Source organism: Tamandua tetradactyla, chromosome 19 (genome assembly GCF_023851605.1).
Source record: "Tamandua tetradactyla isolate mTamTet1 chromosome 19, mTamTet1.pri, whole genome shotgun sequence".
In the NCBI taxonomy this organism is placed as follows: Eukaryota; Metazoa; Chordata; class Mammalia; order Pilosa; family Myrmecophagidae; genus Tamandua; species Tamandua tetradactyla.
This window is the reverse complement of record NC_135345.1, coordinates 20,584,166-20,611,064: the sequence shown is the minus strand read 5'-3', so window position 1 is coordinate 20,611,064 and position 26,899 is coordinate 20,584,166. Positions and strand designations below refer to the sequence as shown.

Here is a 26,899-nt window from a genome sequence, read left to right as displayed (position 1 = left end):
GATTAGGTGGGCCCTAATTTCAATGACAGGTGACATTATAAGAGAAAGGAGAGGAAGAGAGTTAAACACAGAAGCGAAAGCAAACACAAAGGGAAGATGGCCATGTGAAGACAGAAGCGAAAATTAGAGTGATGCAGCTACAAGCCAAGGAATGCCAGGGGTTGCTGACCAGCACCAGAAGCTAGGAAGAGGCAAGGAACAATTCTTCCCTAGACACTTTAGAAGGAACATGTCACTGATGATACTTTGATTTTGGACTCCCAGCCTCCAGAATTATGAGAAAATAAATTTCTGCTTTAAGCCACAGAGGTGGTGGCAATTTTTGTGGCATCCCTAGGGAACTAAGGCAGTGGATGACAACTGCATCCCATCCCCAATCTCCATGCATGGTGGAAACCTGATCAACAGGCAGGGACAGGTTGGCCACATCTCCTGATACCACGACTATGGTGGGTCCATGGTCATTATTAATGAAGGATCAATTTGAAGTATCCTTTAATTAAATCATATATTTCCAAGTTATTTAAGCCTATGGAATTTGTTAATAAAAATTATGCTTACTATCTATCTGGATGTCTGCAAACATATCGATAGGCATTACTTATCAAAGCACCTAGCTCAGATGGAAATATTCAAGTTATTCTTGGATTATTTATCTCAAATGAAAGTTCATACATGTTACAAACTGGATACAGCTTTATATTAAAATTTCATCTTTGTTTGAAAAATAACATCTCTGCACTAGAGAATATGCACTTAAGCACAATCCCTTGCAAAGGATTCTTGTGACCAAATCCAAAGGGACCGGAGGAAAAATCGCTTTTCTACTCTTAAAAATTTGATTATTCAAGCTAATTGAATGTATAAATCTCAAGCTAATTGAATGTATAAATCTAAAAGTACCATGCATTATTGAAGGAAATGAAACATGTTAATAAACAATGATTTCCAATCATAAAATTAGTATCATGCATGCAAATTGTATCTTGCAGTGATGCTAGAAAAAGAAAAATGCCCTAAGAAAGAATGTAATCTGTGATGGCAGGAAAATTTATGTTGTTATGACCAGCCTCACTCTTCCACAGAGTCATCATTTATTTAGTCTGATGGTCTGAAAGCAACAGGTTTCTCTCAGTATGAGCAATTAACAATGATGGGTCCATAAATCATGTTTAGCCATTTTCTCCAGGAAAATACTTTGCTTTATCTAGAGAATTCCCTGCAAATTTTTATGCAACAGGCTCTTAGTTTCCTCCTCTGTTTAGCTAGACAGTTTACCAAGCACATGTTTGGTGTTTTGGATGTCAGAGATCAGGATTGTGCCGAGTCTCTTGTTCGTAGGCGATTAAGTATGTCTACTATAAAACAAACAGGAAATGGTTTGTTGGGGTTATTATAGATACAGCAATACTTTTCCAATTCCAGATGCAGTAAAAACTTTCAAGTGTCAGCTCTTGGCTCAGTAAGCATTTTAAAAGTCTATGAAAATTGTATTTTCTTAGACTCATGTTGGAGGAGTTTTGTGCTTACTTTGAATATAGGCACCCTGTATAACTGTTGAAGGAATGAATAAACAACAGTTGAAGGAATGAATAATTGATCTCAAGTCATAAGAATCTAAGTCCACAAACATTTCTTGAGCAGCCTCAGTTTGTGAGACACTTGGCTGGGTTCTATAGACATAAAAATCTAAGAAAACAAAAACAAAAACCTCCAACCAAAGAAAATCCTTCTAGTCCTATGATGAAATTTCTAACAGTTTGCAGAGTGATTTATAGAGGATTTAATAAACAAAAACTACTATTCATGTGTATAAAACTGCCTCATGAAAACAATGTCACAAATACGATATTCAATATACATTGACCTTCTTCTTTACCTTCTGATTCAATTTAGGTGGGAGTAGGGGTTGCAATTGGCAGAAAGACTTCAACAGGATTTTTCCATTCGTGGAGATGGTACATGGTAGTCAATGCATTTGTTCAAATACTCTGAAATGTACATTGATCAGTGGCCTTTTCCATCAAGGAGTCAGTTGGTACCATCAATATGGTCTGGAAACAGTTGGGTTAAGAACACTGGGCTAAGTCAAAAGTCTTGAGTTTGAGTATAAATTCTGCCACCATCAAGAAGTATGACCTAGCATAGTTTATTTCTCTGGGCCTCAGGTTCTTTCTCTGTAAAATGTGGGAGTCAAACCCAAAAAAATCCTTGGTTCTCTTTCTACACTCTAAGAACCTTTAATTCTTTTTTTTTTATTAGAGAAGTTGTGGGTTTACAGAGCAATTGTCTGCAAAGTATAAGATTCCTATACACAGTCATACTATCACCACCTTGCATCAGTGTGATATATTTGCTATGATTGATGAAAGAGTATTTTTACACTAGAACTGTTAGCTATTTACTATGGTTTAACTTAGAGCTCACTCTTTTATGCAGTTCCATCGACTTTTAAACATCTTTATTCTGGTACCAAATACGCAATCTAAAATTTGCCCTTTTAACCACATTCAAGTATGTATTTCAGTGACGTTAATTGAATTCACAATGTTGGGCTACCATCACCAGCATCACTTTACAAAACATTTCCATCATTCCAAATAGAAATTTTGTGCACTTTAAACCTTAGTTCCATATTCCTGTCCCCACCCTGACCCCTCGTAACCTTTAAGATCCTTTAATTCTGAGTTGGTGTTGGAATGTCTTGAAATCACTACCATGCCACCATTAACTAACTACGTGACCTTGGGTGAGTTGCTTAAGTTATCTGCATCTATTTTCCACCCTTGTAAAATGTAGGTAAATATCTAAATATATCCAAGATTTCTTCTTAATTAAGAATCCATAAATTTTGTCCTCCAACTGTAAAATTTCCACATTTGGTTTTCAACTTTACAAGTAAAAATCGGAAGAAACTGAACCAATCTCAGTATATAAACTCAGCATTGATTTATATTATATGTAAAGGAATGTGACCAAAGAAGAGAGTCAGAGAGCTACAAAGAGAGATAATTGTAATGTGATTTGAGTCCTGAACTGTATTAAAATGAAGAATCCAGGATACCGTAATTTCCTCCTTTCCGTGAATATCTACTGAGTACTTAAGGATCATCATCAGATGAAACCAGAACTGTAAAAGCTTCTGCCAAAGTTGCCCTTATTTTCAGTATGCTCACGTGTGGTCCAAGCCAGACACTTCTAGAGCCTCAGCTCCTTCCTCCTGCTCAGTTAAAACTGGTGTTTTCATTCTTCTTCTTTAAAAATGTTCAGTGTTTCAAATGTCTGCCAGAAGTTTCCATTAGAAGCCTCAGCACCTTTCATGACACAATTCTACTGACTTTTATTGAGTGTGAAGTTGCATCAAATTAGAATTCCTTTTGCTTAGACACACAGAAGAGCTTTCTAAGAAATAGTAACTGTTTTAGGAGAAGGCATATTACATCTGTAAAGAAATTGATCCCATTTCCTTAAGGTAAATGAAAGAAGACTGGATAGTCTAGGAAAGAATTACAATAATAGCTAATATTTATTGAACATTTAATATGTGCCTTTATTATGCTGAGCACTCTGTGTATAGTGTTTCATTTAATCTTTATAACAACTCTATGTTACTGGTTTTGTTCTAATTTTGTAGATGAGGAAACAGAGTAAAAAAAGTTAAACAACTTGCCCAAGGTCACACAGTTAATGCTTGGTAAAGCTGAGATCCAAATACAGGCAGTCTGACTCCAGACCCAGTATTGTTAACAATTAGATTCTACATGGTATATTCAGGCTGAAAAATTGAGTTAACTTCCAGGGGATTTGCAAAAAAAATTAACCCCAAGTTCTCTGGACCACATCAGCTCATACCTTGAGGGCCTATTTCTCATGCGTCAAGTTTTAAAGTTGGAACAACCCCATTTCAGACTAATAGCCATTATCATACGCCATGCTAACTAGTTTTTTAACTTTTAAAAAATTGGCAAAATCATTTGTTCTGAGCCATTATTCATGGTGAGCACTCTTGCTGAGGTAAAGGAATTTATCCTTGTTGTGTAAGCAGGGTAATAAGACACCTTCTCAGTAAAGCTCATAATAAAATATGCTAAATCTCTTTTTCTCCCCTTAAAATAAGTTTAACATACTGCCTGTCAACTCATATCTCTGTAAGGCACTGAATAGTACAAGGACTCTGAGAAAAAGTACTTTTGTGAACAAAACAACTTTGCAAATAAAAATAGGCTGCCAGCTCTCAGAACTCGATTTTTTTCCTTAAAATTAAAACAGCTTTTATTTCTTTTGGATTTAATGAAGTATTGCTAGCTGAAGCTAGTTTGACATGTTGAAAGATGTCAAATGATGAGAGGTGTGCAGCCTGCTTTAAAACCAAACCCTGACCCCTTTTAAAGAACAATAAAACATATTTTACATGCTCAAAAAAAATATATATATATATACAGGCTGCCAATTCTTTTTAAAAAAAAATTTATTGAGAAATCTTCACACACACAGTCCATATATGGTATGCAATCAGTGGCTCACAATATCATCACACAGTTATGTATTCATCACCATGATCATTTTTAGAACATTTGCATCACTCCTGAAAAAGAAATAAAGAGAAAACACTGCACATCCCATACTCCTTACCCCTCCCTGTCACTGACCTCTATTATTTCAATCTATCCAATTTTTTACCCTTTATCCCTCACTACTATTTATTTATTTTTATCCTTATTTTTTCACTCATCTGTTCATACCCTGGATAAAAGGAACATTAGACACAAGGTTTTCACAATCACACAGTCACACTGTAAAAGCTATATCATTACACAATCGTCTTCAAGAATCTAAGCTAGTGGAACACAGCTCAACAGCTTCAGGTACTTCCTTCCAGCCACTCCAATGTACCATAAACTAAAAAGAGGTATCTGTATAATGCATAAGAATAACCTCTAAAATCATGTCTCGACTCTGTTTGAAATCTCTTAGCCACTGAAAATTTGTCTCATTTCTTCCTCCTTTTTCTCAAGAAGGCTTTCTAATAACCTTCTTGGGTGCTGGGTCCTGGCTCATCTTGGGCGGTCTGTCCCACTTTGCCAGGGAGATTTACACGCCTGGGAGTTATGTCCCAAGTAGAGAGGAAGGCGGTGAGTTCACCTGCTGAGTTGGCTTAGAGAGAGAGGTCTGCCAGTTATTGGTAACTCTTTTCTGGAATTTCCCAACAACTGCACTAAATTGCATGTAGTTAAATCCTGGGTCCCATATACAATATTGATTTCTTCCTCTAAACCATCAATAACAGACAGATATCCATTATAGATATTACTGTTTTCCATATTATTTAGACCCAATTTGCAGTGCCTTTTTAGTTTAATGAAAACAGTGATAATAACCCATATATTTAAAAATAAGTGGTTCCTCATATTATATTTAGAGGTGAGAGATGAAAGAAAACACCACTGTCGTTTTGAGAAACTGAATATACAGTCTACCTTATGAAATGTTTGGCCTTGTATAATGTCGTCCAACGATTGAAGCATTAAGGAAAAGCAATCCATAAGTAAGCCATGGGTACATGAGGGCAGGAAGAGAAGTTTGGAAGGCCTCTGAGCTACTATATTTGGAATAAAGGCAATTCTTTACTCCTGCTACTAGGATTTAGCTTCTTAACAGCATTTATAAAAGTAATGCATAAAATAAAAGGTGAACAGAAATTTTGTTAAATCCTAATAAAAATAAAGCTTAAAAGTTATAAGGTAGAAAAGATGAGATGTTAAACGGAAGGAGGAAGGCTAGAGCCAATGAGCTCAAAGGTTACAATTGAAAAAAAAAATTAAAAAGGTTAAGATAAAAGGCTAATACCCATGAGATGAAGCATTTAAATAATCATGTAAATTTTATCAAGGGCCAAGGACAGAAGCACTTAAAAAATTACAACTGTGCACTAAGAAAAGAGAGCAATAAGAAAAAACATACGTTTATGATGAAAGGACAGAGAGCTCAGAGATTAGTAAAACAAAGGAGAAATAGTAGAAAAGGAAGGAAGAAAATATAAGAGGACAAAACTTTCTAGAAGCAAACTAACAAGGAGCATTGGATTTCAGAGTTCCTTTATGTCATTAGGTAGCATCATTAAGCATCGGAGACAGAGAGCTAGCTATTCCACTCTTACTGAGAGCCTGGAATCCCACCCACAACGCAGGCAGATCAGTGGCTCCTTAGTATATGCATATAGGAACATCTAGGACCCCACAATCTACTGCCAACTTGGTGACAGAAATGTCCCACATCCCCACTTGGCCCCACTCCATCAGGCAAGTTTATAGGCTATGGGCTAGTTTGGGCTTCAGAGTCAAAGATCTTGGTTCATGTCCCAGCTCTCCTCCTTATTCACTGTGTGACTTTGGGTAAATTTCTCAGCCTCTCTGAGTTCCAGTGTCTTCCTCTGACATTGAAAGTTGTCAAATAATGAAATTACCAATGATAACAAGAACATTAACAACAGAAACTCAGCTTGGTTTTGCTATTAGTGTTTATATTATTTTACTGCTAAGGTCTCTCCCATGCACTAAGCACTTTCCTGACATGATTCACTTAACTTGTACATCCAACTGTAGTGCCATTATTTGTCCAAGCACTGGGAGCGTCACCCAAGAATCCAATGCATGCGAAGTGTTCCAGCCAGAAACTCACAGGAGACATCTGTAACTAATTAATTACCTTTGTGTAAGAAGAATTTTCTTATGAATCCCAAATTCTAGTCATCTACTGAAAGAGGGTGGACAACTGGGGAGAAAGCACAAGCTATAGGAAGTGAACTTAATTTTCTTTAATAAAAGAACCCTCAGGCATGCTATAAAAGTATTACATAAGGTAACGCAACACTAACTTAATCATATTCCCTTTTCAAAATTTCAGACTCTACAACATATGCACATTTTCTGTTCAATGCATTTGATACAGACCACAATGGAGCTGTGAGCTTTGAGGTAAGCCCCAGACTATTTACATATCATTTCACTTTAGATACTCTGAAAAGTTTTAATCTTCTTAATGAAAAGATTTGAGTTTGATAGTTTGATAGTTTTTGAACAGGGCAAAAAAAATCTCAAATACACTTTTTTTCTCTCATTGAATTTTCAAGAATCTACTGCCCTTATCTTTCAAAAGGGATACAACTTACAACCCGCGTTTACTGGTATATATTCTGTTCCAGTCACCGTGGCAGGATTTAGAAATGCAAAGCTAAGAAAAGCTAAAGACCTTACCCTCAAAGAGCCCAGAAATGGAGGAGACAGGCAAGGAATTAAATATAGCAAAATGCTTTATTCATCAGCCTGGTAATTTTACAAGCAAATATATTTTTATTATGAACTTTAAGTGGTTTATAGAAGGAAATATAACATATTCATGACATACTGTATATCAGAACTTATAGGATGACTTACGTCTTGGATGTTCGCAGAGCTATAAAATAAGTTTATGGATATCTTTCATATGTGTCTTTGCAGGTCAGGTATAGATAATAATATATTCAAGACTAAATGTTGAAAGAAAAAAACACACACTAACTTTAATTAGCTGGGAAGATTATGACCTCTTATTTTTTGTTAAGAAAACTATATGTAGAATATATAACATTATTTACTTTTATTCTGCATGACTATGCTGGACCTTTCAGAAGTAGCGTTATTTGCTGTTTTACTTTGTGATTCCTGTTTCTCACTTTAATAAGTATACAATGGAAATGAGGTAATTTGGGGATGTGCTCTTTGGGAATGGAGGACAATGTGCCTTACATATAAGAAGAAATTTCAGTGAGTGCCATGAAAAGGGAAGCCAATGGTGGCATGGGATCAGCGAAAAAGTTACCCAGTGGCAGCAGGGTTCCATCTGGGAAGCCTGTCCAATGGATAAGCAGGAGCTGGTCAAGAAGATGGGGATTGGGATGGGAACAAATGAGGAATAAGGCAGAAGTCTGGAAATGAAGAGAAACCATGTGTCAATCACCTAGAATAAAGAATACAAGATAGGAGACTCAACAGTAAGGCTGCAAAGGAAGAAGAGACAGAACCCAGACGAGTCTTAGGCAAGATGCTAAGGAAGTTAGACTGTCCTTTAGGAGATGAGGAATCCTTGAGGAATTTTAAACAGGAAAATTAATGTATCAGATCTACATTCCTGGAAGCAGGGAGTACAAGTAGGAGCTGTTTGTTCCAAGAGTCTAGACAGGAGCTTATGGAAACCTGGACTGCCAGAAAGGTTATGGAGATGAGAAGGAAGAAGTCAACATCAAGAGATTAAATAAAAATAGAAAGATGGATAGATCAATAGACATTAGACAGATGATAGATAGATAATAATTGAACAGGCATAATTAAATTTCAACAAAATATGTCATGTTTAAGAGGGGATAATTAATCTGTGCATGGCCAGCTATCTGGGTCCCAGGGTTTTTTTGGAGTCAGGATGAAAAAAGTGAGGTGCAGCCTGTGAGCTGCTATTCCATCCGTGGTACAGGGGCTGAGGTCCCAGAGACAGCAAAGGGCCCACTGACACATACTTGGTCCTCATACAGAGTGGTCACAATAGGTGGATTCTAGGCCAGGAATCTCCAAAGACTACCTTGCACAACTTCGCCAAGAAATAACTTAAGTGAAGACTAGCAGTGGCTAAGAAGGTACCATCTGAGCAGCCTGCAGGGGTCAAGTAGGGAGGGGGCTTCCGAGGGTGTCGTGGGGTCCCAGCCTCCTGGAACATTTCTTCTGCATGATCATCCCATGATAATAATGATACTAGTGCTCGCTGCATTTTAGCCCCCAAATTAATTTCAGCACAGCCTTAATCTAGCAATAATATTAGAAACTGCAGATTTCCAGATCACCAAATAAAAATATTTATAGTTAGGTTGCAATGAATGATTTAGGTGAAAACACTAATGATTTGTTGACTTGAAATTACTTATGTATCAGAAACCTACTGTCAACTTCTGACAGCACATTGTCTGATTTTATGTACACAATCGGTCTGATATTAATGATGTGGGATCATATATAAAAGTTTCTATAATATTCATGTAAAATACCAATAACTGCAATGAATGTTGATATAAATTTGGGAAATTAGTTGTAATGGTTATATATGATAAACATGTTGATAAAATGTCTCCTCCTTTCAAGGCAAACTTGTGACAATTTAAATTAATAAACATTAAATCAAAATCAATTTAAAACTATGCTATTAAGTTATTTTTTCAAACTGATTAACTAACTGAACAATATCTTGAAAACAGAAATGATTAGGCAGTGGACATAATTTGAATGATAGTCCAATACTGGGAAGGTCAGCAGAGAGATCATCCTGATTCGATAAAGGCACGCAGAAGTTTTCTACTTAATTTGCTAAAAGCTGAAGGGCAGGATGCACAAAGCAGGGTAGCCTCTGGATCTAGAGACAAATGGCTCAAATCCTACATTGCCACCAAGTGGCTGTGAGACCCAGGACAGAGTGTCTAATATCTTTGGACCTTTGAATTCATATCTGTAAGACATCAGCAGCCAAACCTATTTCACAAGATAATGTTAGAATGAAAAAAAAATTAATGTCACTAAAGGGCTTGGCTCAATGCCTGGCACTGAATATGGACTCAGTATTTATCAGATATTAACCACTGCAGTTACTGCTTGGGAAATTTTTCTAACAAAGCCCGTTAATAATGACACAGGTCATGTTATTACACAGTAAACCCTCGCTGGAAAGATTCAAGCAAAGGCTAGGCGACTGCTCTGTCAGGGATGCTATGAAAGAAAACTGGGTGCCAGCCATTGTACTAAGTGCTTAAAAATAATATGAATAACCATAATACACAACAGAAATAATAATATTTATTTAGCATCCATTATAAGCCAGGCATTGTGCTGAGTGTATTATAGATATTAACATATTTAATCCTCACAGGTGCAATTATTACCCCCCGTGCCGGTTAGAATTTTCTGCGTACCCCAGAAAAGCCATATCCTTTAATCCTCATTCAATATTGCAGGGTGGGAGCTTTTTAATTGTTTCCATGGAGATGTGACCTGCCCAGTTGCAGGTGGTGACTTTTGATTAGATGGTTTCCATGGAGATACGTCTGTATCCATTCAAGGTGGGGTTGCTTACTGGATCCCTTTAAGTGGGAACTATTTTGGAAAAATATTGAGAGCCACCAGAAGCAGCAGAGCCCACATAACCAGAGACCCCCTGGGGGCTTCATGAAACAAGAAGCCAGGAAATAAAACTAACAGACATCGTCGCCATGTGCCCTCCCAGCTGAGAGGAAAACCCTGAACTTCATCGGCTTTTCTTGGGTGAAGGTAACCTCTTGTTCCTGTGTTAATTTGGACATTTTCATAGCCTTAGAACTGTAAACTTACAATGTCCCCTTGTTAAAGTCCATTCTGTTTCTGGTATACTGCATTCTGACAATTTTCAAACTAAAGCACCCGCCTTTTTAACAAAAGAGGAAAGGGAGTCATAAAGAAGTTAAGCAACTTGCCCAAGGTCAATCAGCTAGAAAGTAGCAGAATCAGGATTCAAACCCAGGCCATCTAGCTCCAGAATGCATCCTTAGCAACTGAGTTCTCCTGCCTATGAGGTAGGTATATGTTAGGCATGGAGTCATTAAGGATTCCACACAAGCCAGAAGCCAAAGCAAAGAAACAGATTTATTAGGGGAGAAATAGCAAAGGGAAGCCACTGACCCAGAGGTCTGCAGGATTCAGAAAAGTGGCCTAGGCTCCCGTCTTAGGGAGCTACCTTTTAAAGAAAAAAATCACACCAAGATGATTGCACTGCACTAACAAAGGGGCTTGTTGACTTAGAGAGTGATAAGATTGTTGAGGTATCAGTGCATTATTCTTCTTTAATGTGCACCTGCAGGTACCAGGCAGAGTGAGGCACTGTTAGGGAAGGGTGTTATCAGCAGAAATAGATTATGACTATATTTCTAATTATGTGGGATGTCTTCATTCACCATCTGCAGGATACAGCACCAGCCAGTATGGGTAGTTCATTCATATCTGGATTCCTGGACCTGCCAAGGAAACTGAGGATGGGATTGAGGAGGCTCTGTTCTGAGACCTAACAGTATAGACCCTCAATCCCTTATCTGAAAGCTTTGGAGTTGGCTAAGTTTTGTCACTCATAGTCTTGTAGGTTTTAGCAAGTACTTTTATGCATATATTCTACATCAGTTATTGCATTCAGCAGGGTCTGCAGTGTACTATACTCCACTATGTAATATTTGTGCATCAAAAATACAAGAAAGGTGGCAGAGACTGTTACTGGTCACCAATGTCCATGGACTCTTCTTTGTGCCCACATAGCCAAGCCATATTCACAGCCTCTCCTGCAGTTATGTGGGGCTGTGACAAAGTTTGTGCCAATGGCATGTGGGTGGGCATGACCATTACCAGGCTTGGCCCTGAAACCCCCAGGCAAGTTTCTTCCTCTTCCTTCCCATCAGTGGAGACCATGCAGGTCACATGATTTAGTTGACCTTGCAACAAAGGGGAAGAAACCTGAATTCCTGAATGACCACATGGAATAGAGACTTCTCCCCACTTGCATTTCATTGTGCTGTGAATGGCAAATGAACATACATTATGCTAAGCCACTAGGATTTGGGAGGTTGATATAGCTATTAATATTCTCTAACAAAAGCAATAAATAGATAAATATTAAAAATAGTTTCATATCAATTCAGTTCATGTTTGGGAACAAAATGAGTTTTGGCACTAAAATGTACCACCTCCCCCTGGGTGTGATGTTTTGTGTTTGGGGGCTCTTTTTTTAGGTGTTTAAAATTGGGGGAGTGTGGTAGTAGTAAAATGCAGATAAAAAATGAAGGGCTTGATTTTTAACAGCAGAATGTTAGAGATCAGGAACCCAAGTTCTAGGGATGCTAAGTAACTGACCCCAAAGTCACTCTGCTGAATGAATGGCAGAACACAAAATGAACTCCAGCTCTACCTAAGTCTCTTAGACTCATATTATTAATGAGGGGCCAGCAAATATTTCTGCAAAGATTCAGATGACAAATATTTTTGGCTTCACAGCCCCTACAGCCTTGCTACATCTACTAACTCTGACATTGTAGTGCAAAAGCAACCATAGGAAATTTGTAAATAAATGAGTGTGGTTGTGTTCCAATAAAATTTTATTTCCAGAAATAGGTGGTGGGCTGGATTTGGCTGCTGGGCCATAATTTTCTGACCCCAGTCTTAACTTTCACAATAGATTGCCTCCTCGACAGGAGAAACTAAACCACAGAGTTTCCTCTAAGATGGCTTTCTATGATCTGAATATTGAATATTATCACCAACTCTAACAATTACCATTCAGTAATCTATCCCTTCTGCAAAAGTCCCTGATCACTGACATCATTGTTAGCAGCACAATCAATCCTGAACCTGTATGACGATTTCAACAGTTACCTTCAATCAAACATTAGCACCATCAGGACAGCACACCTTTGAGCATTTCCCTAACGGCAAGTTTACTTGAATCATTGAAGCCAAGTATAAATGTTGGAAAAATTCTGGGAGAGCTGTATCTGCTTAAGTACAAGTAGCTGATGACTCAACATCAGAGCCACCACAGTTCAGAACATAAAGGAAATGCCATTCGCAAGCAATCTTATTCACATAAAATAAAATGTGAGCAGCACAACCTGGAGTTGCACAGTAGGGACATTATAAACCCTTTCATTCATAATGATGAGAAAAAATGTTTTCTTCTAAAATATCAGGTATCATTAAGGGAAAACTGTCTTTCTAGGATGAGTCACTTTGTTAGAATAACTATTTTCTTTTGAAATGTTAGACATCAAGGAGGAAATATTTAGGCAATATTACCAACAGATATAGAAGTCTGATTTTATCAGGTTTATTATTCATGTAAGTTTTACCTCATATTGCTCTTTTCTCTCTCTCACTTATACACACGCACACACTCACACACCCACATATCTCTTTCTTGTATATAAAGTCCGTTAAATCTGTTACCTTTGTTCAGTGACCATTTTAGAGACATCTTGCATTGAAAGCAAGATAATAGGTAGATTCAGATATCTTTTCATTCCATTCATTCATTCATTTAACAAATGTTTATTGAATACTGTTTTAGTTTAACAGCTGCTCTGACAATACTACACAATAGATTGGCCTAAGCAACAGCATTTATTGTCTTACAGTTTGGGAGACCAGAAGTCCAAAATCAAGATGTGGGTAAGACCAATCTTTCTCCCCAAAGTCTGTAGCAATCTCATGCTGGCCTTCTGCAATCCTTGGAGTCCCTTGATGTGTTAGTTTGAAGTGGTATGTAGCCCATAAAAGGCCTTGTTCTCTGAATCCATCCCTGCGAGGACAGGCCCATTGTTGGGCAGGATCTTTTAATTGGGTTATTTCCATAGCTATGTGATCCAACACATTCAAGTTGGTCTTAATCCATTTGCTGGAGTCCTTTCAGGGAGAGACATTTTGGAGAGAGCTCAGAGCCAAGAGAGTTTAGAGAAGCTAAGAGAGAAACACCCCAGGGGAAACAAGCAAGGACCCACATAAGCCCAGAGACATTTTGGAGAGAAAGGACCAGCAGACATCCCATGTGTTTTTCCGTGTGACAGAGGAGACCTGGATGCCATCAGCCTTTCTTCAGTGATGGTATCACGTTTTTTGTTGATGTCTTAATTTGGACATTTCCATGGCCTAAGAACTGTAAATTCGCAACTCTGCAACCTAATAACTCCCATTGGAAAAGCCAACCCATTTCTAGTATAATGTGTTCCAGCAGCTTTAGCAAACCAAAACACTCGGCTTGCAACTCTGCTTCCCATCACAAGGCAAGACCTTTCTCCTTGTGTCTGTTTTTTCCAGTTTCTCCAGATTTTCTGATTCTTCCTTTGGGCTTCTCTGACTTTGCCCTTTTTTTTTCTACTCTTAATGGACTCCAGTAATGCTGATTATGGCCCACCCTGGTTTATCCAGGCCACACCTAGGAGGATATTAGAAGATCCCATGCACAAATAAATCCGCAAATGATGCATCTTCCAAAAGTCCTCTTTATAAATGGGTTCACATCCACAGATACATGGATTAAGAAATGTCATTTGTTGAGGTACATGATTCAGTCTACCACAAGCACTTACTATGTGTCACACATTTTTCTAGATGCTGAGAATACAGAAGTGAGCAAAAGGTCCAAAATCCTTGTTATCATCAAGCACATGCTGCCATCTTCATGACTAATTTCTGTAGAATCCAACTTTCTCATCATCAAGTTCTTTAACCTGACCCTCATCCACAGTGTTTGTTAATTACCAAGGAACATGTCCATGCTACCCATGTCCTAGTTGTCATTTGTCATCTTGCAGCCCAAAATGTTCAAAGGCCAATATGATGGTATTTTTGGTTCGAATCATATGATATTACTATTTATGTCAAATAAGGTCATTTCATATGTTTCAATCTAATATGTGGTTATTTAAATGACGTCACAATGAATTTTCAATGATGTAAAAATTAATTTTAAGTAGAATATATAAGAAGTAAAATTATATATATATATGTATGTATGTATGTATATATATATACATTCTTGGGGGTGCAAGAGTAGTTAAGTGGTAGAATTCTTGTTTTCCATGCAGGAGACCCTGGTTCAATTCCTGGCCCATGCATTTCCCAAAAAAACAAAGAAATTAACAAAAACAAACAAACAGTTCAACAAATGGTGCTGCAAAAACTGGATACTCACATGGAAAAAGAATGAAATGTGACTCTGCCATACAGCACACACACACACAAAATTGATCATGTTGTGTGTGTATGTGTGATCTTTGCTATGAATATATGTTCAGGATATATTTAAAAAGTCAGAATAGAAATGTTCATTGGGAGTAGATGATGAGATTATGTGTCTGGCTGCACTTTTCTTCAGTAGTTTTCAATTTTTTTTACATAAGCAAGTATTATATTTATATTTTTTTTGTGATTTTTTCAATCCATCAATTGTAATGGCCTCTATAGAGATCAAACCAAAGAACTACCTTCTAATTTGATTCAATATGACTGTTATAACATTTCAGCACACTAAATCATCAAAGTAGACTTACTTTTTCTACATTATAAATTCAGGTTACGAATCTGGGGAAATATACTTTCTATTACTTTTTAGTCACAGTGATGGGGATACCTTTTATTAGTTCTAAACAAATGCAAACTTTAGATAATCCTCTAAATTGTACCTTCAACTACTTTAAATAGTACCCATGAAATAAATTAAATTTGTGCCCTTTATCAGGTGCCAAAATTAACCATGTTTTAGGTCACAAACAGATCCTCAAAAGCTTGCAAAGAGTAGAAATATTGAAGATACTATTTTCTGATTATTATGTAATATACTATAAATTAATAATCAGGAAACAAAAAGGCAATATAACAGAAAATTTAAAAATAATATAAATTCCTTTTGTATCAAAGAGTATAATAATACTAAAAAATGCAAAATAACTAGACAATAGTAATAAAGAAAATGCAATTAGACTCTCTGGCATACCACTTAAAGCAGTGCTTGTTGAAAAATTCATAGCCATCAGGAACATATTAATAAGCAGAAACAGGTATCTGTAAATGAAATTCAAGACTCAAGGAGTTAAGATAAGAATGAAGAAATAAGCATTATGAAAACAGAAGGAAGATACTGATAAGCTAAACGCAGAACTTAATGACTTTGGGAAAAAAATTAAAAACCTCCAAAGTTGAGTTTTCAAACAGTAACAAAACAAAATCAAGTATCAGTTGATTTAATCAAGAAAAAAGGGAAAAATGACAAGACACCAAACTAGAAAATATAAGCTTAAAATAATGAATGCAGAGAAAATGAAAATAATTGTGAGATAAATTGCTAAAGTTTATACAAATAAATTTAAAAATTTGAATTAAACAGATTATTTTCCATGAAAATGAAATTTATTGAAATTAACTCCAGAAGAAAAAGAAAATCCAGATAAACTTTTTGAAAGAAATCAAGAATGTTGTCAAAAAACTTATCCCTTACCCTATCCATCTTCCAAAAAGGCAAAATTTCACTGAAGAATTTCACAAAACCTTTAAATATTTCCCATATGATTAAACTGTTCCAGAATATTAAAAAATAATCCTTCCAAATCCCCCCAACAAATGATCAAAAGCTAACAATGATTTTCCAAAGGAAGACACCTACAGCTCAATTTCACTTATTAAATTATAATGCAAGTCTCCTCAATAAAATATTAGAAAATATAACCCACTAAAAGTGGGGTTAATTCCACAAGTACAAGGATGAGTTAATGTTATGAAATCTTTTAAAATAAATAAATAATATAATCCATTATATTACTAAGCCTAAAGAGAAAAAAATCACATGATCATTGTGATGGTTAGGCTCATGATTCAACTTGGGCAGGTAATGGTGCCCAGTTTTTTTGTCAAGCAAGTATTGGCTTAATTGTTACTGTGAGGACATTTTGTGGACTTACATCATCAGTAAGTTGACTGTATCTCTGGCTGATTACATCAACAATCAACAGAAAAAACTGTCTTCAGCAATGAGGGACATTTCACCCAATCAGTTGAAGGTTTTAAAAGTAGAACTGATGACTTCAGCAGTCAGAAGTGGTAATTTTCATATCCACTTTAGCTGGCCAGCTTCTCCCAGGAAATTCATCAGAAACTTCATTGGAGCTGCCAGCTTGCAGCTTGCCGTATGGAATTTGGACTAATGCGTCTCCACAGTTGCATGAGAAAATTTTATAAAATCTAATATTTGCAGAAATCTCCTGTTGGTTCTGTTACCCTAGAGAACCCTGACTAATACAATCATGTCCATAAATTCTGAAAAGACATTAGGCAAAATACAATCAATCCACAAATCAATAATTTTAAAAATAAAATGTGAATGGTGTATATTTCTTTAACATGATAAAAGTCAGCATCATACTTAGAAGAGAAACACTGGAAATATTATTAAATTTGGTAAGAAAATAAAGATATTTGTTGTCATGGTCATTAAATATCTTGTTCTGGAGGTATCAGTCAACACAATTAGTAAAAAGTAACAAAAAAAAATTAGAACTAGAAAGGAAAGGTAAAATGTAGACCCTTTGTAGCTGATATGATTGCATACCTGAAAAACTCAGAAGAATGAACTGAAAAATGATTATATATGATAGAAACTCTGAGCAACAAGGCAGAGTACAAAATTATGATACAGAAGTCCTTAGATTTCATATGTAAAAACAAAACTAATTTAGAAATATAATACAGGAAATGACCTCATTTACAGCAACCACAGAAAGATTAAAGTACCCAGAAATAAAAATGATAAGAAATATGACAGAGCAATTTGGAAAACAAAACAACTTGAATCCCTAAAAAATAGCTAAGTATGGTAGGCTGAATAATGGCTCATTGAGTATGTCCATGTTTTAATGGCTGGAACCTGTGAATATGTTACCTTAACCGACAAAAGGGACTTTGAAAACATGATTAAGTTAATGGTCTTAAGACAGGGAGATTATACTGGATTATCCCATAGGTCCAATGCAATCACTAGGAACTTTCAAGGACTCTTGGAAGAGGAAGGTGGGAGGATCAGGACTAGAAAGAGGAGATATAGTGCTAGGAGCAAAGGTTAGAATGATAAAGTTTGAGGACAGAGGATGGAACCCAAGCTAAAGGACATAAGTGGCCTCTGAAAGCTGGAAAAGACAAAGAAATCGATTATATCAACAATCAACAGCCCCAAAGGGAGTGCACTGTCCTCTCAACACCTTGATTTTGGTCAAGTGAAACCTATTTCAGACTTTTGACCTCCAGAACTGTAAGATAATAAGTTGGTGTTGCTTTAAGCCATAAGGTTTGTAGTAATTTGTTTTAGCAGCCATAGGAAACTAATACACTGAGTAACAAAAAATGACTTGGGAAAGGAAAAGGAATCATAAAGCCTTATATGGAGAAGTTGAGTCATCACATAATCATCAGGTCTGCTGAAGTTGATCTGTAAGTTTATCCTGAACTCTAGAAAAACCCAACAGAATATTTTATTTAATTTTAGACAAGATGATTCAAAGGTCCTATGGAAAATTAAAACAAGGAAATAGAGACATAAATAGATGAAAGATAAGAACAATAAGGTAGAAGCACTCCTAACAGATGTTAAAGATGTGAAAATGCTTTAATAATTGAAATGATATGATAGAGGTATACAGTTAACAGATATACCAATAAAACAAAAACAAAATAGAAGATAAACTTAACGTGTTGAATCAGTTGATAAAAATAAATGGGTTATATAATAAGGTCAGAAAAGCCTTATTTATAACTATATAACTATTTATAAACATTTGAATAAATTCCAAATAGAGGGCAGTGCAATGGTGGCTCAGTGGCAGAATTCTCGCCTGCCACGCTGGAGACCTGGCTTGGATTCCCAGTGCCTGCTCATGCAAAAAATAAACAAAAAACAAAAAACAAATTCCAAGTGGAATAAAGAGTTAAATGAAAAAGAATAAATCTTTTTACTAGAACTAGAAAAAAATATGGGTGAATCCTTTTATAGCATCAGAATGGAGAAGATCCTTTGAAAATGCCACAAGCCAAAGTCGTAAAGCAAAAAGAATGATAAATTCTATAACATGATTTTTTTTAGATATGCCTATTTTACAAAAATAGCCATAAGAAATGTTTTTAAGTTGTAAAGTGGAAATAATGCTTCCAGGAATATCACAGACAGAGCTAATTTCACTCTTATGTGAAGAGTTTCTATAAATCAAATATAGCAAGACCTACAAACCGGTACAACACTGAGAAAAGGAAATAACCTATAAGAAATGACATTAGAATGTGTCTTAAACTTTTGAAAAATCTTCAAATTTATTCTTAGTAAAATAAAGACAAACACAAATAATCTGAGAAATATTTATAAATTTGGCAGAGACCAAAAGTTTGATACCATAGAGCACAGATAAAGTACAATATTCTTACACACAGATTTTGAGAAGACAATTTGGCAGGCAATTTGAAAATAACTATAAAATTATAAATGTCCAAATCCTTTTAACTTCTAAAAATACCACTTTTAGGAATTTATTCTACAGATATGTACATGTAAGTGGTGTATGTATAGAGTCATTCTTTGTAGCATTTTTTTTAATAAGCAAAGGTTGGAAATCCTTAAATACTCAACAGTGGGAGACTGGTTCAATAAGTTATGGTATATTCAGAGACAGTATGCAGTAGTTACAAAAAGCAGTGATATTCTCAAAATGTATTAAGTGAAAAGTGAAAGTACAGAACAGCCTGTTAGACTCTCATTTGTGTAAGAGGAGTATGCATACATATATATAAATTATACTTATATAACCAAAAAGTTATTTGGAAGGAAGTTTAAGATACTACTAATGCCAGCTGTCTATGGGGAAGGAAACTAAATGGATGAGATGCAGAATGAGGAGAACTTTTTTTTTCACCAAATGTATTCATTTGTTAAATGCAGCCAGAACACAATATGCCAGAAATGGGTTGGCTTTTATAAATGGAATTTATAAGTTGCAAGTTTACAGTTCTAAGGCCATAAAAATGTCCAAACTAAGGCATCCAGTAAAAGATATCTTGGCTCAAGAAATGTCGATGGGTCCAGAATAACTCTGCCAGCTGGGAAGGCATGTATCTGGTGTCTCCTGGGGTCATTGGTGTCTGGTTTCAAACAGCTTCCCCAGGGGCATTTACTCCAAAAGTTTGGGTCTCCTGTTGGCTCTATCATCTCTGAACTCTCTCCAAAATGTTCCCCCCTTTCAAAGGGCTCTGGTAAACTAATCAAGATACCATACATGGATGAAATTATAGATCCATCGAATGAAAAGGTCACACTCACAAATGAATGGATTATTTCTCTATGGAAACAATTTAATCAAAGGTTCCCACCCTACAATATTGAATCAAGATTAAAGTACATGGCTTTTCTTGGGTACACAACACTTTCTAACTAGCATATCAAACAACTTTCACAATCTTTAAATTTTGAACTATATGAATGTTATCTAGCTTTTAAAATTTTTAACAAATTGAGATAAGAAAATTTATAAAATGATTGAATACAGACATGTAGAGGGACAACCTAGGAGGCCATTTCTGGGTTTCCTTTCCTTTTCTTTCATTCTTTCTTAAAATTGGATTATCAAATCTGTATGAGCTCAAAATACACCTATTATAATGTTAGCCCTGCTCTACATGAAAACAAATATGTATATATTTGATCAAGTTAATCTGGCAATATATATTTGCAATGTACTCAAACCAGCCTAACCATGATATTGGCTGATGGATCCATTTATTTAACACTTAAAATGTAAATGCTCTGGCCAGGTACTGCTGTAAGCAGATTAACTCTTCTAAACGTCATTAAAACTCTAAGATACTATTGTTATCTCCATTTTACAGACATGAAAACTAAAACAAAAGGATTTTAAGTTATCTGAAGACACAAAGCTATCAAATGACATAGCTACGATTTGAGTACAGGCTTTCTGGCTTCCAGTTTCATGCTCATCTAACTACTCCCCATATGTAATTATAACTTGATGTCTAAGTAAAGGCTACATTTAGTTCCACACTTATGGACAGCTCACATTTGTTAGCAGATAATTTTCATGGAAAGTGTGTTGTGGGGATTTGTAACTTAAACAAACAGTGATACTAGATTCTTTTCTGTGAATCATGTCCTCTTTTAGTGGAAAAGCCAATACCAACTAAACACAAGCATCTCATTGTTTGGGTATCCATCTTGATATAATTTTTAATTCCACAGTTGTTTTAAGTCAGTTTCTCAATAGACGATGAGAATGCCAAGGCTAAGGGGTAAATAGAGGCAGAAAGAACGGTTTCTGTCCACCAAAGCACCCTGAGAAACAGTTGACACAACAATACATTATTTTACTAAATAAATGGTTCAAAATTCAGATGGTTATAACCTTTGCTTCCATCATTTCAGAGACTGTTTTATCTGGATGTATTTTTCTTTTTTAGAAATGCCATATCAAATTGTATTTTTTATTTCATTTTAGGATTTCATCAAGGGTCTTTCCATTTTGCTCCGGGGGACAGTACAAGAAAAACTCAACTGGGCATTTAATTTGTATGACATAAATAAAGATGGCTACATCACTAAAGAAGTAAGAAGTGCCTTTCCAACACAGCTATTCTTTGGACCATTTTCATTTTGACTTTCAAACTATTAAACAATCATAATTATGAATTTTTAAATTGTTTTTTTTCATGAATTCCTAAATATTTTATATGGTGGTGGGGCTAGAAGTATTCTAACAAAAGTTTAGAATGGATAGGAATAGTTTACAGTGAATTTCCAAAACATGTAACAACACATAAGGACTTCCCTTCTTTCCTAGTGGCATTTGAATAAATACTGGAAATGGAGTAAAATCTGACTGGAATCACATGAGAAAATGCATTCCAAACCACATCAGAATATTTGGTCTTTTAACCCCATGTAATGTTGTCCATAAGGAAATAGACAGAATTATAATCACATGGCTGGTGGGATGACCTGTTTTGTGCAGGAAATTACCTTGATGCAGTTGTGGGCAGGCTATCCAAGAGGTCATAAAATAGAAAATCTTGGATCAGATTAAGATGCTTGAAACACACAGTTTAATAAACCAGTTTAAAACAGAGCAAGAAGCAAGGGGAAAGAGATGGGCTAAGTTAACACACTTTGGATAGGGTGCAAGTGGGGCCAAATAACCATATTATGTTAATTCTGGGAATGCTCAATGTTGGTATGTCCTGTAATCTCTCTCTGCCTCACCAGCCTTCTCCAGAATTCACTTTTGAGCAATTATCACAGACAAAAGATGTCTTGTGCCAACGACAGGTACTTGCTTTATCTGAGTGATACAGAAGCAAGTATGCCTGGCCATGACTACAGCTTGGCAATTAACCTGATAAATAGCAGTGGGTTTTATTTGTTTCTTTGGCAGAGGGCTCATCAGGCCACAGTGAATGTCAACAATAGGTGGCTGATTTAAGACCTCAGGAATATTGTGTTCATATGTATTTAGCATTTCCTAAAAACTCAGTGCCTCTAATATATTTAGTATGTCATGAACATTTAGTACCCAAATGCCTCAGGAATATTAGGTATCTTTTGGTCCTTCCATCCCTTTCTATGTTTAATGCAAACATGCTTTACTTACTATTTGTTATATATTAACAGATCCCACAAATTCTATGTCTAACAAACTTCTTACTACTTATCTCTGCTGAAAATGTTAACTTATTTATCATTTAAAATAGAATAGTCTTAAAAGAAAACATATGTTAAATCTATATTATCAACCTAATTCAGAGGCTTTTTGTGTAGTAAACATTAATATGAAGGACATAAATGTGAAACAACAAATCTGAAGGTCCAAGGAACCAGGTATTTATTTTTTCTTTACTCTCATAAGAAGGAAAAATGACAAGAAAAAAGCTAAATTTTGTTTTGCTAAAAATATTAATAATGAAATGTCAAAGTGCTAACCACTTTTGGCTGGTCTACATGCATGAATTCTTGGGTTAAAGCAATAAGTGTAAAATGGCAATCAAGAGCCTAGTGAGTAGGCAGGCCACGGTGGCTCAGCAGGCAAGGACGCTTGCCTGCTGTGCCAGAGGACCTGGGTTCGTTTCCCGGTTCCTGCCCATGTGAAAAAAAAAAAAAAGATCCTAATGAGCTCTGTGACTTGTCAGAATGTGAATTAGCTTTTGTATAAATTCCATGGTGTGTAGTTTATTATTAAATGGAAATTAATAATTTGATATATAAGGTTTATAATAACTCAATGAAACAAAGGTAATCTGTGTCATCTATAGAGATCCAAATATATGATTAAACCAAAATATTACTTTCCTGACCATGTTAGATATATGGAAATCTACTTCATTTAGAAAGCAAGATCAAAGTTGGTTATTATATTCTGATTCTGCTGCATCTAATGCATAAAATTATTGGCTTTCCCTCTGGAACAACCAAAGGACACCTAATAAACAATCAACAAAAAAATTGAACATTTGAAATTGGGAGGGAAAAATCTGTCAAAGCTTCTCTGTGTAGTTTCTTCACACATTATATGAAGCTTCATGCGAGTGCCCTTTACTTTCCAGGAAATGCTTGATATAATGAAAGCAATATACGATATGATGGGTAAATGCACATATCCTGTCCTCAAAGAAGATGCTCCCAGACAACATGTGGAGACATTTTTCCAGGTAGGAATAAAAACAGAGGTCAAGGAGCGAATGAAATTAAGAGCAAAGCTTCTTCATGTTTGTAAAGCATTATAATGATTCAAAAAAAATGCGAAGGAAAATAATTTTATCAAAATGGACAAAAGGATGAGAAAATCTAAAATTCCACTAATAATTACAGCCTTGAATTTCTTCATTACTGATAGCTATACTTTTGAACACTAAATCCTAGATAGAACACTAAGCAATTCATGTTTCACATGCTTTTAAAAATTTTTTCATGTAATTTTCACCAGAGCAGTGAGGATATAAATCCTCATTGATCCCCTTTTACAGATGAGAAAACCAAGACTCCAAAAGATTGATCAAATTGCCAAATAGCTAGAAAGCAGTAGAAGCGGGAATTTACCTAGGGTCAAGTGACTGTCCATCTTCACATTGCTTTGCAGGAGGGAATAGCCTAAAAGGAGTAAGCCATGATTATTTCTTAGAAATTACTAGTTCATGTTTTTGAAGTAGTACCTCCTCACAAAACAGTCAGCTTCCACCACGAGGTTTCTGGGTGAGCGTATCAAGGTGTACGTCTGAATAAGATTTGTTGTTATTGTTTTTTTGGAATAGAAAATGGACAAAAATAAAGATGGGGTGGTTACCATAGACGAGTTCATCGAAAGCTGCCAAAAAGTAAGTAAAGGTAGTAAAGGATCCATCCCTTTGTTTTCCTAACATCTGACCACACATTGCCAGCAAGCACCATGAACTGAGAGTCAATGCAAAACATAAAGATCAGATGCCAAAACTTACCACTTCTGTACAGCCAAGATAAGCCTATCACTCTGAAGGAGATAGCATGTAATGTCCCAGAGATACAAAAATTGCACATGTACTGTTTTTTGTTTCCTATATCTTGTAGACTATTCATCATTGATTGCTCTTTTCTCAGATTTAGCTTACAACATGTATATTTTCATAGAATTCCAGTACTGCCAACTATGCATCAGAAGTCAAGCTTATATCTGATGCCCAAATGGCACATCTTTCCTTTAGTGTATGTGGACAAGAAATGGTTTTCCAGCTTTAATGATGTTCTTCAATCACAAAGAAAAGAGGAAATCTGGGAGGTTCCCCCATCACCTGGCGGGAGACCAGTATTACCTAGAATTCATTTCATGTATGGGTAGAACCACAAGGAAAGAGCTTTTCAAATAGTCATGGAGACAAAGGAGTTTGTTGCTGCTTCAGTTTTGCTCTGTATTTTTGCTTTTCTTTACCTTCCCTGATGCCTGCTTGTTTGTCAACTCAAATTTCAATGACGTAGGTCTTTGGATTAACTTGGTGACATCAAAGTTCTTAATAGTGATATTGTTTCTTGGTTTCTAGCAGTGGAAGCCACTATTAGTTTGGCTACAATTGACCACTAGTATAAATAATTCACTAGGGGCCAATCACAAATCATCAAGTGCCCCTATAATGCCCAAAGTTGGTTCCCTTACATTGTTTCTAGGAATATGCCAAACTGAACAGGCACTAGGTAATGGTTTTTCCCAACAAATCCTGCACCTCTCTGGTTTCCATTCTGGCAATGATTTGAGAAATATTCTTTATTATCACCAAGTAACAAATTTAAATAAAACGCTTAAAGCTGGTAGAATCAACAAAACCTAAGACAGGCTCCCTGAAGTTATCTATGTGGAAAATGGGTAGAATGGTATTTACATTTGCAAACACTGTGTACTTGGGCATGTAGCATACAAGGTTGGGGGGTGGGGAGGCAGTATTTAAGGGTAAAATAGTGTACTTTTCACAAATATGCTGAATTTAATCCCTCTGTTTTTCCTTTACAGGATGAAAACATAATGCGCTCCATGCAGCTTTTTGAAAATGTGATTTAACTTGTCAAAAAAAATCCTCAATTGAATAAAAACTATTCTATCACACTTAAAGTTGGAGCTACCACTTTTAGCATAGATTGCTCAGCTTTACACTGAGGCATATTATGCAAACAAGCTTTGTTTTAATATAAAGCAATCCCCAAGAGTTGAGTTTTCCAGTTATAAATTTGCATCCTTTTCAAAATGCCACTGAGTTCATGGGATATTCTAAAAGTCATTTCATGCCCTGTGAATATTCAAAAATAGAACCTGGCATATAGTTCTATCGATTCTTTAGCTATGGAATTGAGGCTTTCACATAGCAAGGTGATTGTAAAATGCCTGCTTTTTTTGCTACTCATTTGTATGAATTCAGCCCCAGATTCTAAATGGTTTTCTAAAATATTGGCATCTGCATTTCATCTCCAGAAATTAATGTTCATATTTGTATGCTGTAAACCATTTATTTGAGTAAACAAAACAAGATTACTTCAATTTAAAAAAAAACAGCCCTGGTTTCTACGGATTTGCCACCTTCTGTTATAGATGCTAATTTAGCTGGCATTTTTTCATAACATCAAACAAATTAGTTAACACCAGATGTCAGCATATATCTAACAAAGCTTATTTAATAAGCATCTCCTAACTTTTCCTAATATATATTACAGCCAAGGCCTACATAATACATATAATTTTGGATGTGTTCAATCTTACTGATTGACTATTTGCTACTGTGTTATTAGGGAGAAGTCCAAGAACAGGTGAAATGAAACAACAGTATTTACAGGCATATTCAAAGGGTCAGGTTGTCTGTCCTCCAATACATAGGAAAGTTTAATAACAAGAGTTCTTTCATAGCATTAAAGGCCTACTCCTTACCTTTCCCCCAACTTTCTCATGGCATATATCTATATTACAAGTCACTGAAAAACAAAGAAATCTTGACTACCCAAAGCCTACTAAGAACAAACATGAAGCAGAATTCACTTTGAAAGCAGCAGTGATTCCATTCTATTATACTGAGAACTACAATACCAAGATTTAGTAGAAAATGAATAGAACTGCTGAACTCATCTGGATTGCATTATGATTTAGCTCATCATAAAGCTCCAACAATTCAGATTATTTTTAATGATCTTAATACTGCAAAGTTGCTACAATATTGAAGATACACACATCTTCCCTGTTTTGCAGAAATATTGTAAAGACCAAGAGGCTACAGTAAGAGGAAATTTGCAATTGTCTTTGCAACAATAAATCAGATATCTATTCTGGTGTAGAGATAGGATGTTGAAAGCTGCCCTGCCATCACCAGTGTAGAAATTAAGAGTAGTACAATACATGTACACTGAAATTTGCCATCACGTGTTTATGTAAACTCAATGTGCACATTTTGTATTTAAAAAAGGAAAAAATAAAAGCAAGTAAAATGTTTATAACTGTACTGTATGTTATAGGTCTTTATTCTAACAAATTTACAATTTCAAGATTAAGAGTAATACTTTTTTCTTATGGCATTTTCTAGATCTTAGAACATCTTTGGTTGTTGCTAAGTGCAATGAAACAAAATAAAGGCAAGGCCAGTGAGCAGGCAGCTCTTAATGAGACTGAGGGTGTGACAAAGGGTAGAGAACGGAGGAAAAATCGCAGGCAGAAGGAGCAGGAAGGGCAAAACTGCTGAGGACAAGCAACTGTCGCTCTTCAGAATTTATTTGTATTCTTCCA

At 35.8% G+C, this 26,899-nt stretch overlaps 1 protein-coding gene across 3 annotated transcripts in view; it reads left to right on the top strand.

Annotated features, from left to right (window-relative positions):
• The window catches only part of KCNIP4 (potassium voltage-gated channel interacting protein 4), a 249,969-nt gene extending 223,376 nt beyond the window's left edge, over nt 1-26,593 (top strand). For all 3 annotated transcript variants that reach the window (XM_077136504.1, XM_077136507.1, XM_077136505.1), the window contains exons 4-8: nt 6,904-6,974; nt 21,122-21,229; nt 23,220-23,324; nt 23,925-23,987; nt 25,148-26,593. In XM_077136504.1, coding sequence (XP_076992619.1) covers nt 6,904-6,974; nt 21,122-21,229; nt 23,220-23,324; nt 23,925-23,987; nt 25,148-25,195 — 395 coding nt within the window. In that variant the 3' untranslated portion in view covers nt 25,196-26,593. The remainder of the gene's footprint in view (nt 1-6,903; nt 6,975-21,121; nt 21,230-23,219; nt 23,325-23,924; nt 23,988-25,147) is intronic.
• Nucleotides 26,594-26,899: the final 306 nt, after the last annotated feature.